The sequence below is a fragment of the Oryza brachyantha genome, chromosome 1 (genome assembly GCF_000231095.2).
Source record: "Oryza brachyantha chromosome 1, ObraRS2, whole genome shotgun sequence".
In the NCBI taxonomy this organism is placed as follows: Eukaryota; Viridiplantae; Streptophyta; class Magnoliopsida; order Poales; family Poaceae; genus Oryza; species Oryza brachyantha.
This window is the reverse complement of record NC_023163.2, coordinates 25,640,593-25,659,803: the sequence shown is the minus strand read 5'-3', so window position 1 is coordinate 25,659,803 and position 19,211 is coordinate 25,640,593. Positions and strand designations below refer to the sequence as shown.

Genomic DNA, 19,211 nt, shown 5'->3' with positions numbered 1-19,211 from the left:
AAATGTAATACCTGGTTGGATTACCACCCTTTTATTTATTAATTTTTTTACTTACCCCAGTTTCATAATTCTTATCGTTGTTTAGACTGTGATCAAGCTTTTAAAACTTTAAATGTACTCTTATGGCATGTACAACATACATGACGATTATTAGATAACTCTCTATTGTTACGTGAGGAAATACAATAACATGAGAAAAGAGAAGTGGTGAAAGAGAAAATTGGTTGTTATGTATGACAACAGCTTATAGTTGACTCTTAGCATTTATTTAAGAAAATTTTATTACATGGGTAGACTAAAAGAAAGGAAGAGTAATAAAAAATATATTTTGTTGTATTAACGAAGAAATCATACCCAACTCTATTTTTAAACATACGCATATAAAATAAGTTAATGTTGCTAACGTAGATGAGTCAAGAGTCAACACTAGGCTCAATCTTTGATCATACCCTAATAACTATTAAAATATTTAGTTTGAAACACTAGAACACCATATATAAATAAACCATAAAGATTACTTTATAAATAGTAAATATTTATTTAGTTATTATATATTTTAATAGAAAATTATAGTCAAAGATAAATATAGAACGTATTATTTAAAATGATAAGAATTATTAAATTGGAGAGAGTAACTCCTTAATTCCCTCCCGCACTTCCATGCCCAAGAGTTATCCCATAAGTGTAGATATTCTGCGGTTGCTATTGAAATCGGACTTCCCTGAGGCAATGTTGATTTTATCCGTTCATTTTCCTATAAGCGGTCAGAAATGAAATTTAGAGAGTTGATCAGAAAATCTATCTAGGTTGATGCACATACAACTTGGGCTTTATCCTACTGCCATCATATGGCCGAGTTTCAGAATGCGAAATGTAACTATTAATCCTACTACAATTCCCAAAACGTCTGAGATATATGACTAAAAGCGAGTATAATAGGTGATGTAAGTAGACTCAAAAATTATCACATCATATTTATGCTTACATGAAAGAGGAAGAAAAAAACAGCCTACATATTTATAACCACTATATATGTATGAGAGATAGACCATGCATCGTTAATGTAGCATATATTTGTGTTTAACTATATAAGTTGACTCTATATTTACTCTTAATGACATGAAAATTTTTTAAAGTTAATAGTTAGCTCTTCTATTGTCCGCTATGCCATCCTTGCTCTATGCAGGTCCTTCAACTGGCATGCGCTGTGTGCCAAATTGCCAATTCGACCAGAACCAGAACCTCGGCGAACCCCTGCCTAGATCGCTATCGATGGTAGCGACCGAAACTTGGGGTCAGTTCAAGGGAGCCTTCCGATCAAATTGGTAGCGGATACGATTTTTACTCGGAAACAATCGCGAGGAATTTTCACGCAGGCCCTTCTTGAGTTCAGTCGTGGGCTTCGTTTCTCTTGCTTGTTTGGCCCAGTAGCTTCGTATACCCGTATCAAGGAGAACCTAGCCGCTCGCCTCCGCCGCCGCCGCCGCCGCGATAAGATGGAGGTCGACAGGGCCGCGAGCTCCGGTGCTGCGGGGGAGTCCTCCTCCGCCGCCGGCGCGATGGCGGTGGAGAAGCCGCGGTTCGAGGCGCTGGCGCCGAGCGAGATGAGCGGCGGGAGGCCCCAGTTCCGGAAGGTGCCGGTGCCGCAGCACCGGTTCGCGCCGCTGAAGAAGGCGTGGATGGAAATCTACACGCCCGTCTACGAGCACATGAGGGTCGACATACGCATGAACCTAAAGGTAGCTTAGCTTAACGCAGTGCCAAAACTATCTCTTGGTTGTACACTTGCGATTCTGTTCGGTGGCTCAAATTGCCTTTTCGTGTAATATATAATATACGGAGTATGTGGTTGCGAATTCCGAATAGTGATACCTGTCCTGCCAATTAGACAGCAGGTTGCAAATTGACTTTCGTGTTATCCAGGGTAATAGTTAGTACGAAGTTAATATATGGGTGGTGCTACAGGATATAGCTGATGCTGTTCAGTGAATTCCCAGTGAATTAGGATCTAAAAGAGGCTCTCTTTTGTTGCCCTTCCTTTATGAACATGTGAATGCAATGCAGAAGGAACTAGATTAGCATTAATAATTGTTTTAAGATTGTCAAACCATGTCAAGTCAGTGAAGGCCAATGACACAGAATAATTGCAAGTCACGAGAAGAACGCAAACTGTCTTACAAACCCATCCATCATTTGATTGCGTAGATAAATTGGTTTATCCTTTACTTTGTGAGTTGCAATTGTTAGCTATTACTGAGCTCAAATGGTTGCTACTATGTTTTCTCCTATGGTTTCTAGGTTAGGCAAGAACTACCATCAATGCTTGCATCATTATTCTTCCTGAAAAAGAAAATCATACATTGTCATTTTCATGTTGAATGACCGCTTGCTTCCTAACAAGGATACTCTATAATCTGTTCCCATTATCCCAGGCGAGAAGGGTGGAGCTGAAAACAAGGCAAGACACACCAGATGTGAGCAATCTTCAGAAGTGTGCAGACTTTGTGCATGCTTTTATGCTTGGATTTGACATCGCGGATGCCGTTGCATTGCTTCGCCTCGATGACTTGTATGTGGATTCCTTTGAGATCAAGGATGTGAAAACACTCCGAGGCGAGCATCTGTCACGAGCTATTGGCCGCTTGTCAGGGAAAGGAGGCAAGACCAAATATGCCATTGAGAATTCTACCAGGACTCGCATAGTTATTGCTGATACGAAGATCCACATACTTGGATCCTTTGTTAACATTAAGGTTGCTCGGGATTCACTCTGTAGTCTTATCTTAGGTTCTCCTGCTGGCAAAGTGTATTCGAAGCTAAGGGCTGTTTCTGCTAGGTTGGCAGAGAGGTATTAAATGAGTGTTAATCCGATCATTGAGTCATATAGTTGCAGTTTTGGCCTAATATACTAATATGTTTTACTAGCTGTGTGCGGGCTATATTTATTGTAATGTTCTGATGAGCAACCAAATATATGCTAATTGAATTATAATGATATGCCTTGTTTCTATATGGTGAGTATACCTTCTGTTTGGGGAATGGTGCTTCATGCAAAATATTTGGCTCCAGTTATGTTACTGAAATAAATGCAGTGCCCATTGAAACACGACAAATTACTTCCAAGAATTGTCGCCCGGTTTGTCAGAATCTCATGATGCTTCATCATTCTGTTGTTTTCTTGTTTGACCAGAACCACATTAATTTATTGCTATGTCATTAAATTGGTGATGTTCGTTTGCTCTTCAAAGAGCTTAGAGCATCCTAACAGCTCATTTAAATTTAATTATCCATATCTTTATTTGGATGATTATCTAAAGCAGTTTGATCTTTTATATCTCTTTATATTTTAGCAACTCATTCATATATTGAGGATAAGAGAGAACGTCTAAATATAATTTTTTTCTCTCCTAATATGAAAGACATCTAAAAAAATAGAATGGATGATCCGTTGGAGCTTAACTTTTACTCTCTATCCTTTATTTTTAGAATGAAGGATGAGATAGTTGATCTGCTAGAGATGCTCTCATGTTTGTCGATTTAGAACCTTGGATGCCTGCAGTCTGCATCCAACGACTAAAATTATTTTTTACAGCTTGTTTGTTTCGTGTTGAAGTCTAGAGATGAATTGTTGTTTGGGAAGTACGATAAATTGAGAGAGAGAGAGAGTCTTTTAAGCATTATGATCTGCCTTGCTGAATCCCATCGTTTCCAGGTTTTAGGAACAGAATTGACACTTCCAATGTTCCATTTCAATACCCGATAGCCCCAAAATCAATTCCATTCCAAGGGTTTTCAAGAAAAAAAAACATGTATGGTTGTAAAAACAATTTAACCGTTTCTGATCATTTTCATGACTTCATCCTTATATGTACGATCCCCAAATGAATATGACACACGTTAGAATATACACCCTCCGTCTCAAAATAAACCAATTCCTACGTTTTTGGATTGAATTTTTGACTCTTCGTCTTATTTGAAATTTTTTATTAATATTTTTATTGTTATTACATGATAAAACATAAATAGTACTTTGCATGTGACTATTTTTTTTTCAATTTTTTAATAAATTCTTTAAATAAGACGGATGGTCAAACGCTCAAAACCCAGAATCTGTTTTTTCTGGGACGTAGTAGTATTAGATAGATTTCTCTCTTGGATAAACATATTTCCAAGGGCTTTCCTGAAAATTTTCCCAGGACAACTTTTTACCAGGGCTTGGCAAACGATCGAACACCTTAGTGGCAAACCTCTCCGATGCGCGCTCTCCTCCGCCTCCGCCGCCGGCTGCCTCTGCCCATATCTACGAGGGCCTTCTCGCCGTCTCCTCCTTCCTTTGGACCCCATGAGATCCCCACCGTCTACTCCTTCCTCCAGCCTTCCGTCTTCGCGCCGCGGCCGAAACCCCAGCCGCCGCCGCCGCCCACTACGCCTCCCGCCCCAGGCCGCGCACCCAAGTCGCTGCCCGTCGGCGACGCCGTCGCGCTCGAGGACGAACTACTCGCCGCCGTCTCTGAGGACCGCTCGGACGACGCATGGCTCGCGTTCAGGTCCCTTGCGTCGGCCTCCCTGTCGCTCTCGCCTCCCGCCGCCGCGGCGCTCGTCTCCCACCTCGCCGCGGCGCACCACCGCCTCGGCCTCAAGCGTGCATTCGCGGCCGCTGTGTTCCTGCTGGAGAAGAGCCCCCACGCGGAACCCGTCCCGGAGGCCGCCCTGCAGGCCGTCTTTACTTCACTCGCCGCAGCGGGCTCCGCTGCTCCGGCTCTGGCCCTCGTGCGCGCTCTTCTGCGCTGCGGGCGCCGACTCCCGCCTTTCTCCACCTGGGGCTCCCCGCTTGTAGAGGTCACGCGCGCTGACACGGGCGCCTTTGCAGCCTTCTTGAAGGTCTTCGACGAGGCCTGCAAGCAAGTGGTGGCGGAGAAATCCCCTTCATCGGCAGCGGCAATCCGTCCTGACCTTTCTTCCTGCAATGCTATTCTTGGTGGCTGCTGCCGCCTGCTCGGCTCAGTCACAGACGCTGAGAGGGTATTGGAAACCATGTCGGCTATTGGAGTGTCACCAGATATGGATAGCTTTGGATGCCTTGCGTTCTTGTATGCTTGGAGAGGCATTCCAAGCCGCGTCGATGAGCTCGATAACTTGCTGGATGCTTTAGGATTCAGCAAGAAGACTTTTTTCAAGAATTTGATCAGTGGGTATTTGAAAAGCTGCAGCTTTGAGTCAGTTTCATCAGTCATTCTTCGTGCAGTGGAGGAGAGAAGAGTTGGGGATGGCAGCGCATTCGATTTGGAAAGCTATACAGAGGTTGCACAGTTTTTTGTTGATAGTGGGAGGATCAGGGAATTAGCTCAATTGATCATCAAAGCACAGGAAACTGAGTCACTTCAGCAATCGCTGGCGGTTGAGGATTCTGTTGGGTTTGGGATTGTCAACGCTTGTGTTGAGCTTGGCCTATTGAACAAAGCTCATAGTATACTCGATGAAATGACTGCTCAAGGAGCGTCTGTGGGGCTTGGTGTATATTCCTCAATCCTGAAAGCATATTGCAAGGAGCAAAGGACTGCAGAGGCTGCACAGCTCGTCTCAGAGATTAGTGCGGCAGGGATACAGCTTGATGCTGGCAGTTACGATGCTCTTATTGATGCTTCTATGACAGCCCATGATTTCCTATCTGCATTTTCTCTCTTCAAGGAGATGCGAGAGGCGAGGCTACCAGATCTTAGGACAAGCTATCTTACTATAATGACAGGCTTGACAGAGAACAACCGTCCTGAGCTTATGGCATCATTTTTGGACTCAGTGGTTGATGACCTGAGGATAGAAATTGCAACGCATGATTGGAACTCAATAATACATGCCTTTTGCAAGGTTGGCAGGTTAGAAGATGCTCGAAGGACATACCGAAGGATGGTATTCCTGAGGTATGAACCAAATAATCAGACCTACCTTTCGCTAATCAATGGGTATGTCTCAGCCGAGAAATACTTTAGTGTGCTTATACTATGGACAGAAGTGAGGAGGAAGGGGGCTGATTTCAACCATGAGTTAATTGATGCATTTCTGTATGCATTGGTCAAGGGTGGATTTTTTGATATGGCAATGCAAGTGATTGAGAAAGCACAGGAGTTGAAAATATTTTTGGATAAGTGGAGACACAAACAAGCGTTTATGGAGACTCACAAAAAACTGAAAGTAGCAAAGCTGAGAAAGCGAAATTTCAGGAAAATGGAAGCTCTGATCGCATTCAAGAACTGGGCTGGTCTTAATGCATGACCTTAAAATCTTTTCAGTCTATCATGATTGACTTATTGACACGTGTTTATCTGAGATGGCATCCCAAAGTCCTTTTGGGAGTAGCAGCAGCGGACCTTCAGAATTGAACAAACAAGGGGCTTTGTGATCATGTAAATTCTGACAAGGTTGGTGCACTTTTGGTTTCTTCTTTTATTTCAAGTAATACATGTTTTACTATAAAGGCTGACTTGTCTGATCTCTGTACTAGTTTTAGGCATTTACACTGATGTGATCTCCAAACCAATGAATCCTAAATGAGTTAATAACAAGTTTGTCCTGGAATACTCATGCAATGCATAATTGTGTTCATTTGGTTCATTTAGCCATGTGTCTAATCCATTCACTTATCTTACCATTAGTCCATTCCATGGATAATGAACTTCTGCTGTCCAGTTTACTAACTAAAATACTCTATATGCACAAGCAAGTAGGCAAAACTGAGTAAGCAGCTCATACGTTGCTGCTCTCTCGTAGTGTTGAAAAGTGAAAGGAGGAATAGCCACAATAGTTGATAGGCCCTCAACACTAAAATTGAAACAAAATTGAAGTCACAGAAGGAATGTAAGATTTTTTTTTTCCTTTTCAATCTAAAAGAGAATGACATCTTGGTCTATATGCCATCCAAAATCGAGCAGATTGCTAACTTGTGCAGTGAAGGTTTTCAAAACCAGTTCCCTTTTTTAAAAAAAACGGTTTTCATAACCAAATCGGCAAGCAAATGGAGGTAATTGAAGAGGCAATTTAAGTTCAAAAAAAGCATCCATAGAATTCCGAATCTGCAAAGCAAACTGCAAATTGATGTTCTGAAACAGCAAACATATAAATTAAGAAGCAACATAGGTTCTAAAATAGCATCCACACGAAATCAAATGTATCTGCGAAGCAAACTGCATGAGTACATGGCAGTCGACATCCAGCAGCCATGCTACATTATTACAGCAACGACATGATAAGTTTTGTCTTAAAACATTATTACAGGTCACTGACACGACCTTGAAGTTCATAATTCAGTGAAAGAAGGAGAGGCAGGGTGATCTGAGCCGATGAATCCCCCTCTCATGTTCCTAACTTGCCTTGCATCTGTGCATGGCCTCCTTTATTCTCCCTGTACAAAACAGAAAAATAGTTCATCACCAGCTCTTACATATATCAGGAATCAGATTGAACCCCATTGCCTAGTTTAACATGAAACTTGTCAATAAATGATTACCTGGGAAATGTTTCAGAATCTAGGCATTGAACGGGCCACTCCCGTAGATGTCCGAGTGGTCTTCCATCAGTGTCCTCTTCATGATGCCGATGGTGTCAGTCATGAGCCTGATCGCCGACGTCACGGACCGAGGATACATGCCATTCCCGGTGGCGAGCTTCACCGGAATCTGGAACCCCAGGGTCATGAGAGTTCCCCCGACATCGCCGAGGTCCATGCCGCTGCTTTCCCGCGCCGCCTCGCCGTCCGGGAGGAGGGAGAAGCCTGTGGGGTAGAGGGACAGCCCGCTGGCCCCGGACGGCAGCTCGCTGGGGCCCAGGACCATCGTGTCCATCAGCTTGCTGTCGATGGGGGAGTAGACGATGAACGAGCCCGATACGTCGTAGCCGTTGTTCTGAAGGATCATCGTCCTCTCCTTGTTCTCCCCCGGGGCGCGCTGATTAAACATCCCACATTTGTCGAAGTCAGCAGGAGCGGCGGCGCGAGGTGGCCGGCGGTGAAGATGGGCGAAAGCTTTCGGTACCTTGACATGAAGGACGGTGACAGCGTCGTCGCTCCCGACGCCCCTGGCGATGGAGACCTCCTCCTTCACCGTGCTGCCGTGCACCAGGACGTCCCACTGCACGGCCGGGCGAGTGATCACGCGTGAGTTCGTGGCTATCCCCTTGTTAGTATTTATTTCTTTCTTTCGACTACGTACCTTGGAGCGGAGAGTAAGGTTCCTGAGCAGGTCGAAGATTTTCCTCATGGGCAGCGGCAGACGCAGGGACGCGCTGACGGACAGGACTGCATTGGTGCTGCTGCTGCCCTCGGTGATGCCCCTGTACGCGACCCTGACGTCCTTCTCCGTGCCGGCGCCGATCACGACGGTCCAAGTCCCTGCGCCGGTGGCGGAGACGCTGCTGGCGTAGCTCGCTAGCAGGTCGTCTGCTAGCTTCATGAGGTTCTTCCTCCCCTTCGTGCTGACTGATACACACACAACAACAACAACAATGACAAAAGGACGGTCACTTTGTTCACCCAAGCTGGAAACGGCTCTCTGCTCTGACAGGAATGATGTAGTTTTGAGAGTTTCAGACAAGGAAAGGATTTGCAGGTTGCCATTACCTTGTAGAGCAGTCTTGGAGAGATAAACATCTCTCAGACGAGCAGACTGCCGTGCCATGGTCGCCACCCAGCGGCGAGCTCCGAAGATGAGTCCATCCAGACATGGCTGGTAGAGCTCATGAATGCCGGTGTCATCCACACGGACGTGCTCTATGGCAGCGACCTGCCAAGAAGATCATACAGAAGATCAGACACGGGATGAAATATGACAAGTAGAAACCAATTCTTGGCCATTTTCCCCTTTGTGTCTCACAATACCTTGCAGGCGTTTGGCCTCACGGACCGAATCAGAAATCCTGATGGCATTTTACGGCATTTTGAGAGGCCACTGCCGTTGTCCAACGAGACGTCAACGACGACCACTGCTCCCTCCTCCAGCACCTTGCAGTAACGCAGGAATGTGCATTTCCTAGTCGGTACCAGGGGCGATGGAAACATCATCTCAACAGTCATCTGTTCTCGACAAAAAGAAAATGTCAGAACAAGTACATAAATATCACCTAAAGGTTAGTACTTCTGCCTTTGCCTGCACTATATTTGCCTAGTTTTCGTACGGAAAAACTCATCCCTTAAATCATATTACATACCAGTTGTATAACCCCATTATATCCATCATTAGTCGGCCAGGAGTAAATCCGGTTTGTTACTGCTCCGGAAATAACTCCAGGGAAGAAAGTCCGGTAGCTATACTGCAGAGTTAAATTTGAACATCAAGATCACATTGCAACTTATATTATCTAGAAAAAAATGGCATGTTCATATTTGCAATGTTCCATTAAAATCTATATGCCACTTACAGGATCCATGAGAAAATCCACAATGCTTTTGTGGTCCATCATGACCATAGCATCTGCACGGGTAGCCTCTGTCCTGAATCCCAAGGCATTGGCACCGTCACCCCCAGGATATGCTTGCTGATAAGCTGTCATGTTCAACGTTTCAAAAGAGTACCCAGGGACGGGTAACCATAGAGCGACATGGGCTTCGGCCAAAATAATCAATCCATGCATTGCGTTTTTGGCTAGTTCAGCAATCATTTGGTGGTCATGTTGCCCTGAAAATAGGTTCTCTGCTGATGAATCAAGTTGGAATGCAAGGTTTGCATTTGCTCCATTTGACCGTGCAATCTGCCAAACAAGCCTCTCAGCATTAGTAGAACTCAAGATACAATCTTTATAGGACTTTGTAGCTTGAGGTAGTATTCCATACAGACTATTCAGGATATATCTACAACAAGGGTTACAATATATAATTCTGAGTTGTGCAAATAAATGAATCTCCTTGGGACCATAATTAACATGAATATTTGTTGGTCGAACATTTCTTTTAAGATACTGAAATGAAAATCAAACATGCCAAATATTTCTGAAGTAAATATAATCTAATATGGAAGGTATCAGATGTGTTGTACCTCTTGCTGCAGCCACTCAGTTTGCCCCTTAATCCTTTCCATCTCAGCGGCAAGCTGGTTATGTACTGCTGAATTACGGCAAGTGAGGCATATCGCATAGCAGTGGGCTATCTTAATCCTCCTGTTTTCATCCCTCAGAATTTCATTCTCCACAGTCAACTTGTAGTTATCTTCCTTCCAGCAGGTAGTCTACATTGTGTCATGGAAAAATAAAATGGTTTACTAACTATATGTGGAATGTAACTGTCAGTTCTTTGCTGGGTACTTAAGAAGTACAAAATATAGAAATGTATAACTGAAGAATTGATATGACAGGGTAGTAATAATGATCAGGAATGAGATTATTGCATTTTTTTGGACAAGAAAAAAAAACAGTGCAACTAGAAAGGACTTGGGAAGTTTTTGTACTATTTTGTTCAGAATTGGGTATGGTTTCAATGGCGTATCGAAGTGTCCTGGTTGATAAAAAATGGCCATATATTTTTCTAAGATAGTGAAATAAATATCATAGCTTCCGTATCGTATGACGCACATAGTCGAAAAATTGACTATCTAGTGAAAAAAAGAGATTACTGTAATGGTTAAATAATGGATAGCTCTTTTGTATCATGGTCCATGCGGCTGCAATGTTTTAGGACAAACCTTTACTTGTGTCCTCTTATTCTGAAACCAAAACTTCACTTGATCTAACCCAAGACCTGTCGCCTGACTCAGATGCCTCTTTTGACCCTCATCAGGATGTCCACAGATGCAGAAAAACCTGTTCATCCAAGAAAAATAAAGACAACAACACAAATGATCAGATTCTCCCCAGAAAGGAGTCGCCATACTGCAACATAGAATTAACAAACAAGGGATACCCACAGCCTTGTGATGATTAACCATTTTTTTTGGCAAGTGTATTTTCAGCAGAATGCATAACAAGTGGTAGTAGTAGAGATGGATATACTTAGAAATACTTTGCTGTGGTAGAAATAATAAACTGTTAACTCTCAATAAATGATGTGTGCTTCAAGAACCATACCCTTCAATTATCTCCGACTGTTCCTTATTGAGCCTCTGTAAACGCCTCTTCTTTCTCTCATGAGTGTTGTTGCTGTTCCCGGCCGACGAGCCTGAGCCAGCCTCAACTGTTGCTCCGGTTTGCTCCACATCATTCTGTTTAAAGAAAACAATATGCTGTCAGTTATAGATTCACAAATCATTAGAAAAATTGTAGCCCTCAGTCAGAGAGCTAAAACATATATTACTCCGGCATGGTGAGCTGAACATATATTTTCTTAAAAAAAATAAAGCCATCAGAAACTGAAAAAGGTTAGAAAGCATCTCATAACATGCCAACATAATATTTATTTCTCACCTTTGTTAATTGGTCATACGCTGCTTTTCTATCCTTCCTCATTGACTTACATAAGTACTTAGGTACATGGAAAAAAGGAAATTTATGCTAATATCTACACGTATATTGTCCTATAGCGTACAAATACACCTGTCTCTCGCACTGCTGCCAAATAACATTTAATAAGGGCATTTGAATTGAAATGGCATAAGTACTAAATAATTCTTACTAATAATATTCAAAACAAAAAAATATTTACACCCTCATCTTTTTACTTTTTCAACCTTAGATTTAGAGTTGATTTTGAGGTTTTTTTCATCATAGTTTATTTTCCAGTCTTTGTTTTTAGATTATTAAGAACACATATATAAAATTTATATTTATAAATGATTTTTTAAAATATATCATTTAGTTTCCCTCCAAAAAGCCAAACAATCACCCCCCATAATGTTCTTTTTGGTATTATATACCACATGAGACTCCGATATTGACACAATCTTAGTAAGAGAAAAGAAAAGGTAAGCATACATTGCTCATAAAGACCCTACATTCTTACATAAACACCAAAACGACCAGGGCGGGATAAATAAACTAAAACGAACTTCTCTAGGTTCCACTATGCGCTGGAGCTAGTTTTACACTTTTATTATATACTCTTATGTTTTTTAGAGTTTGTTTGGAATGTATAAAAGATCAGGAAAAAAAGAACGTGACAAAATCAGGAATCACTTATCCTACATGAGAAAGAAACAAATAATTGCGTTAAAAGTGTTATTTCATTATACCAGAGGAAACCCAAGGGATTGTAAGTTAAAAAGTTACATGTATGGCATAGATCTCATATACCAAATGTTCTTCAAAGAATTTCCATGGGAGTTTCAAAGGAATTCTCTTGCCCTTCCCCCCTTTTTGATTATAACAAGAAAAAGAAAGCATAAAAAACAGATATGATGCATAGAGATTTAGTGAGAACACTTACTAAAAAGATGAAGTTAAAAAGGAGCACATTCTGTGTCGTTAAATATGAAAAAGAAAACCATTTAATCCTTTCATCAAACAAATATAGAGAACATATAGAAAACCATTTAATCCTTTCATCAAAAAATATAGAAAACATATATTTAGAAAAGTAACCGAACAATTTCAAGAGCATACCAAGTATACCACTAGAGACTAAATAACTGAGCATGATACCAAATCCTCAAGATTCAGCTCACTATATGCAAAGATAATCGGCTGTCTATATCCATAAGTGGATATCGACAAGTGAATATAGAGGCCGGATTTCTATCAATCATCTTAAAAATATGCAAAGAAACCAAGCAAACATGGTGCCAAAGAGACTTCTTTTCAAAACATAAGTATGTCCTTCTGTTCTCTCATTTTGTGAAAAATCATTCTTCTATCCCAACTCTTTAGAAAAATCATGCACAAAATTTACAAGAGAATACCAAGCGTGTTGCAGCTCCACCAGCAACACCATTCATGGGGGCCATGGAAGATAAGTTGCCCCCACTTTGTTGTTGATTCATTTCCATCTCTTCAACCTTAAGGTTGTAAATGACTCTCGGTGTTTCTTTCACCCAAACCCAGTGTATTGTTCTATATCTCCTTGTATTTGCCTTTGCCTTGCCCTCTATTTATACAGCCTTTGCCAGAAGGAAAATATTATTATATTATTTAATGGTGTTTATCTGTGGTCCTCACAATTTTAAGTTGGCATCAACAAAACAGAAACGCTCACTTAAGATGAGTAAAAAAGATAATTCGTTGCTCCTTGACAAGGTGAGGATGTAAGTAATCTCTTTACAGTAAAAATATATTTGTGGGATTTTTGGGCTTGTGGCTCCCTAAAAGCATCAATCATGCCAACGCAACGAGTGTGCTTAGTGAGGAGATAAAAGTAACTATTATTGTTAGCTAGCTAGCTAGGTGATGGCAGTTCATACCCTAATAGCTATATAATTTTCAACAATTAGCATTTGGGGATGTTTTACCACTTGCTTGTCCATTCCTTATGCAGAAATTATTTATACTGCATTATTTTCGAAAGAAGAAGGGATGGAAATGACTGTTGAGGATGGACAGCCAATTGAGTAAAATCTTATGAGAGCAATATACCTGCTAAGAATGAAAATTGTTTCAATTTAATTACATATGAAAAATATGGTTTGTAACACAATAATGTGAAATGAAATATAAAGTATCTTTTACGAATTGGGCGATAAGTTGAACTAGGAGAAAGGCTGGCCCAACAGTTTAAAGCGTCTTCGAATATAGAAGCCTGGCCAAAGGCCATAGAATTATGATGGGCCATTGCGTGCGCTGGTATTTGGGTCAATCATTAAAATAGTTTTGGGCTGGATACGTTGCTAGAACAACTATTATAGGCCAACCAAAATGGTGGACCGAAAACTTTTTAAAATTTATAGGAGTTGTCGAAATATAAAAAGATCGGAAAAAAGGCTGATGATCTACCTATTGATCCATTCTTGGTATTGGATCATACTACTCATGTTTGGGCCAATACTTTTTTCCTTAGGCGGATCGGTACGTTTAGAAAACACATTTTTGAATTTTTCGAAAATAGACATGATAAACCACTATCCTTTTAACCTGTTTTTTCATATATAGAATGGACCCTTAAAGAATTGTTGCTCCTGGGGAAAAAGCCTGACTTAGTTTTACCTTACTTTTACCACAATAACAGCGAATGAATCAATTATATATATATCATATTGAATAGTAACACTTGTTACATTATTATACCACATATTAGGAACAAACTTAATCAAGCCGACAATGAGTACATCCTCGGTAAGGAAAGCATCCGCGTGACCTTGTTATGCTTGATCCACAATTCCACATCAACACGACCGTCGTTTCAACAAAACGAATCAAACGAGTGCATAGAGCAGCGTCCCAATGGCCGCGCCGGCAATGCCCGCCGCCGCCCTGGGGTGCACCGCGGCGTTAGTGGACTGCTCCGGCGTGGGCGATATCTCGATGCCCGACGGAGGCGGCGGGGACGGCGGCGAGTTCGGGCTGGTGGTGGTGCCTGCCGACGGGGCCTGCGCCGGCGCCGTGCCATTGGCGGCGCGCTCTCCCATGACCACGACGATCAGCTTCTCGTTGCGGTTGCAGTTGTCCTTGTTGCCGCTGATGAAGTAGAACGGGCCGGACCGGGTGAAGGTGAACACCGTGTTGCCGTCGGCGAACCTGTCGATCGGCGAGTTCACGTTGCAAGCGTCGTACGAGTTCTTGTCGACGAGCAGCACTGAGTCGTTGCCCGGTTGGTAAGAGAACGCTGCATGCAATTAGAAGCTGATCAAAAACCAGTGATTGATTAATTAGAATTTTCACTTTCTACCCCCAGGGAGTGAATTACTGAACAGCGTGACAGTGTCAATATTAGTCAGTGACAAAAGAATCGTTGCTAATTAACCACACGGCTTTGATACCAACTTGCTATAGTAAATGCTGCAGATGTTTCCGAATGCAGGTTGATATGCTCGATCGGATGCAGGCTTGCGGCATTGAACGCTGCATGCATGCAGCTACTCAAGGAAACCGTCACTCCATCTAGCATCTGTCGTGTATCGCAACGGCAGAGTTGAAATTTTTGCTGGGGGGGAAGGGAGGGAAGCTTCGCGGAACCACACCGGCCCCGGCCGCGGAGGGGTTCATCAATGCAGTGGGAGATAGAGATGGAACGGCGACGTAAGCTAATCTAGCCATAAGCCAAGACCAAGAGTGCTTTGATTAAGAAAGAGTTGGAGATATGCACGGCCGGCCGGTCGCCACGGTCAAGGGGGGAGAAATCGAACGGGGTTCAAAATTGTGCACAGTTGTCAGGCGCGCGACTAGCTCATAAAATACAGCAGCTAGCGTCCCTTGTGCATGCCATCCTGGCAGCCCAACGTCGCAGCTGGCAGCCGATGGCCGTAGTTCGATGCTATGGACGCGGATGATGTGTGCTTCGTTCGGCTCCATGCAATTGATAGATAGAGCAACGTCTATCTATCTATCTATCTATCTATCTACATCCCTTAATGCAGTACAAGCGACCGGGCGGTACGCACGAAGAGAGAGCGCGGTCAAGGCGGGGAGAGGGGAGCGTGCGAGCGTGCGTTACTTACATATGGCGTCACCGACGCTAAACCGGTTGTGCTCGGCCCACTGGTTGTAGGCGCTGACGTTGCTGGCCTGCTCCGGGACGCGCCACTCGCCCGTTCCGCCCGCCTTGAACACGAACGCGGACGCGGACGACGCGGTGGAAACCGACGCCACCACGCACGCCACCACCACCACCACCACCCAGCGTTGCATCATCACCCGCACGCCCCCGTGTGCCATCACGCGCCGCTTGCTTGCTTGCTTGCTACCTGGCCGGGTTGGTTTTTTCCTCGGGCCGCGCGCGCGCGGCGTGGTTACACAGGTGTTCGTTGTTTGGATTACTGGAGACGAACGGGTCGGGTGTTTGGGGTTGCGATCGATAGAACCGAGACGGCGAAACATATATACGTGCGCAAAAGTATGTAAGGAGGAGGTGTTTGTACCCCGATCGGCGTTGTGCGAACGGTTCTTTCCGTAAAAGCGAGGGGACGTGATCGCGAGGAAGTGGAATATTTTTGCGCGCTTTATGTTCGGGTGTTCGGGACGTGCCATGATGCCTGCATGATGTGACTTTGGGTTTTTGTGTGCTCTTTATTTACTTCTTATATTTATTTATATTTTTGTGTTTGCTGGCACGTACGCGAGCTTTGGGGAATTGGAAGCTATACTTTGCTTCCTACGAGTTGAGGAATATTCGTGTCTTTGAGAGCAGGTTTATGTGGTTTTTTTTATTTACTAGCAAAAATGATTGTGTGCTGCAACGAGACAGCGAATCTCATGGGTACTTGGATGGTTACATGGGTACAAAATCTACAAATCCCTTAAAAAAAAATTCATGCTGTTTAAATTTATATTAAGGTGAATATCATAACATCTGTTAATTTTTAATGCATGGTCCTATCTCAAACTGCGTAAATGGAAATGGTTCGAGTTATAGCTTTTGGTGTGCGCGACACGAAAAAAAAAAACAAAAAGGGTTGGAGGCGAGTAGCTTCTTGGCTAACCTTTTACCTACACATGCGGGGCGATTAGTTGGCTTTTTATGAAAAAAAATCAGCGACATATTTATAAATAAAAAATTATAAATAAAATTTTTATATACGTATTGTTAGCGATCTAAGAGCCAAACCTAAAAAATAAATTTCAGTGAAAAACCCTAAAACAACTTTAAATTTAAGACTGAAAATTCAAATTTTGGCTATAAACATATATGCACAAGTAAAAAGACGAGGGTGGTAACCACATGAGGCATTAGCATATTATTAATTAAGTATAATTATTACAAACTCGATAATTTGATTTATTTGTTTTTCCAAGCAAATTATATATAGAAAGTATTTAAAAATAAATGCATCGTTTAGCACAGCAAGAAGCGTCCTCACGTAATATGCTAAATCAATTATGCCATCGTCTACGTACTGATCAAATAATTAAATCAAATTGCACAATTTTTCTTGGCGGAATACGTTTGAACCGACTACATCTAATGCTCGTGACTCGTAAGAGACAAACTTTGTTAGGGACCAAAATGTCAGTGAACAACGCATGTCCTTCCTCCATCGAAAATATAAAAATTTATAGGACTCGAATGTTGTCCTATAATATAATTATTTCTAGCACTATTTATAATGTGCAATACTGTTTTTTTAATAAGGGGATGATTATACATATTTGTAAATAAAACATAATTTATGAATAAAACTTTTATATACATGTTTTTGAAGATCTAAAAGCCAAGGCTAAAAATAAACTATGATAAAACCCCATAATCTATTTCAAATTTAAAGTTGAAAGTTTAAATTTTGGTTGATAAGCATAAACAAAAGTTAAAAATGATGTCATAACTTTTCATTCAAATCACATCCCATCCTACCGTCACATATTCTTTCAAACTTATTCATTACTCATTTATTAAGGAATAGCAAAATATTTTCTCTTTAAACTTAATATTTGTTAAATAACCTAGAAATATTTATAATTTAGGATTTACTAAGGAATAGTAAAGTCTTTTCTCTTTAACCTTAATGTATATTAAATAACCTGGAAATATTTTTATTCAGGGATGCACAGAATACGCACGAATCAATGAAAACACATATTTTTGTTTTTTGAAGCAATAGAACATTACATTCAAATGAGTGGGGCCTATGGTAATTTTTTTTCATCACTCGGAACCCATGCATTTAGAGTTACCAGGGCATTCATAATGCAATGACTAGTATAGTGGCTACATAATTAAATGAATTATCACATAGGATAGATGATGATGGGGCAAGTAAGTAAATACAGAAAGAGAAGGAAATCATGTCTTGCATAAAACATGGTTTCACACAATACCCAACACATGATAAGAGATGAGTAATATTAAATCAAATGTGAATTAGTAGTGTTTGTATTGTAAGAGATGCGTCTAGTACTAATTTCTTTATGACATGGAGGTTATGGAAATCATAACTAGTGTCTTTTATTAGGACTGCTCTTACAATCGTGCGTGTATATAGATACAAGACATGGGGGGCTTGCACATGACTATGAGCTTGGATGGCCGTTCATCCAATGAAAGAACCAATCTAGTCACCCTCCCGCATGCATATGTTTGTCTTCTACCCCCACACGGGTCGGTACCACGTTCCCTCTATTATGCGAAATGAGTCGGACGACGTACGATTTAATTTTCACAATAGTAGAGAATAGAGAGATATAAAGATATAGATGTATTCTTTTTAGAAAAATACAAAAATATTTCTTTTGCAGACTACACACCCAAGCTCACTAGGAGGGTTATTTTTAAAAAATGTCCTCCTAGCATGTTGCCTTTTACGTGACAAACATGCGTTGGCCCTTCTGGATGACTGGCCAATGGTGCCTGATATATTTGTAGGCACCAGTAATAGGACTTTTTTCTTCGGGTCACAAGAGGGGTGGACCTGTTTGCTGATAGAGTGATAGGCTAAGTGGAGTGGTGGCCAGGAACATACAACCGATGCCCAAAAATTCGGTCTATTCGGGTTCAGGTTCGTTCTTTATCTCATGTTAGTTTGCCCATCCCTACCCATGGTATGGGAGGAGACCTGACAATTTTCCAAATGATCCCCTTAATGCCACTAGCATGGCATCTTTTAGGATGCCACTAGTGTTATTAAGGGAGTTAGGGTATAGATATGTAAATGAAAATAAAAGATGTTGATAATGAGTGAAAAAATAAGGTGAAAGTAATTAGTTACAAGAATCAATTATATAAATACGTGAAGTTAATTTAGTAATGAGATGAGAGCATATATTCTAGTTGTCAATTGACATTGGTGTGGACTAAGGGGTTGAGTGTATAGATCTATAAATGATGATGAATTATGTTGATAATGAGTGAAGAAATAATGGTGAAAGAAATTAGTTGAAATAATTGGTCATGACGTTAATTTAGTAATGAGACGAGAGCTTGTACTCTAGTTGTGAATCAATGTTGATGTAGGCCTAACCTTGATGGCACCACCAGAGAAAAAACGCCCTACTATTGTGCGTTAAGGGGCTTTCTACATTGGATGGCTCCATCTCCTCCCGCATGACGTTTTGTGGGCTTTTGCAAGTGCCCTATAGTGCTGTAAAATCTACTAGTTGGTGTTGAGGTGCACCTACAAATATATCGAACATAGTTGGCCCATTATCTATTGGGATCCATGCTCGTTTGTCACGTCACAACAAACTCCCACTAAAGAGTGGCGTTTTTTTAAAATAACCCT

General features: G+C 41.7%; 4 protein-coding genes across 5 annotated transcripts; 2 read left to right on the top strand and 2 right to left on the bottom strand.

The window, feature by feature from the left end:
* The first annotated feature begins 1,431 nt into the window (after positions 1-1,431).
* Positions 1,432-3,039, top strand: LOC102705023 (RNA-binding protein PNO1). The gene is made up of 2 exons (XM_006644766.3): positions 1,432-1,739; positions 2,433-3,039. The coding sequence occupies exons 1-2, from the start codon at positions 1,497-1,499 to the stop codon at positions 2,853-2,855; spliced, it is 666 nt and encodes a 221-aa protein (XP_006644829.2). The 5' UTR covers positions 1,432-1,496; the 3' UTR covers positions 2,856-3,039.
* Positions 3,040-4,254: 1,215 nt separating this feature from the next.
* On the top strand, positions 4,255-11,034 carry LOC102704753 (pentatricopeptide repeat-containing protein At1g69290-like). Of its 2 annotated transcripts, none has more exons than XM_015836581.1 (2): positions 4,255-6,416; positions 10,757-11,034. In XM_015836581.1, the coding sequence occupies exon 1, from the start codon at positions 4,255-4,257 to the stop codon at positions 6,268-6,270; it is 2,016 nt and encodes a 671-aa protein (XP_015692067.1). In that variant the 3' UTR covers positions 6,271-6,416; positions 10,757-11,034. The 2 variants fall into 2 exon arrangements, with proteins under 2 accessions (XP_015692067.1, XP_006644828.1); XM_006644765.3 differs by lacking the exon at positions 10,757-11,034 and adding an exon at positions 7,270-7,525.
* LOC102712689 (homeobox-leucine zipper protein TF1) lies at positions 7,311-12,896 on the bottom strand. Its single transcript, XM_006646337.2, has 12 exons — positions 12,810-12,896; positions 11,044-11,177; positions 10,662-10,779; positions 10,020-10,208; positions 9,406-9,735; positions 9,196-9,297; positions 8,867-9,061; positions 8,609-8,771; positions 8,202-8,467; positions 8,025-8,120; positions 7,502-7,937; positions 7,311-7,396 (listed from the first exon to the last, which is right to left on the bottom strand). The coding sequence occupies exons 1-11, from the start codon at positions 12,894-12,896 to the stop codon at positions 7,521-7,523; spliced, it is 2,097 nt and encodes a 698-aa protein (XP_006646400.1). The 3' UTR covers positions 7,311-7,396; positions 7,502-7,520.
* Positions 12,897-14,071: 1,175 nt separating this feature from the next.
* LOC102704467 (early nodulin-like protein 3) lies at positions 14,072-15,777 on the bottom strand. The gene is made up of 2 exons (XM_006644764.2): positions 15,498-15,777; positions 14,072-14,665 (listed from the first exon to the last, which is right to left on the bottom strand). Exons 1-2 carry the CDS (start codon positions 15,712-15,714, stop codon positions 14,256-14,258), a joined length of 627 nt encoding a protein of 208 aa, XP_006644827.1. The 5' UTR covers positions 15,715-15,777; the 3' UTR covers positions 14,072-14,255.
* Positions 15,778-19,211: the final 3,434 nt, after the last annotated feature.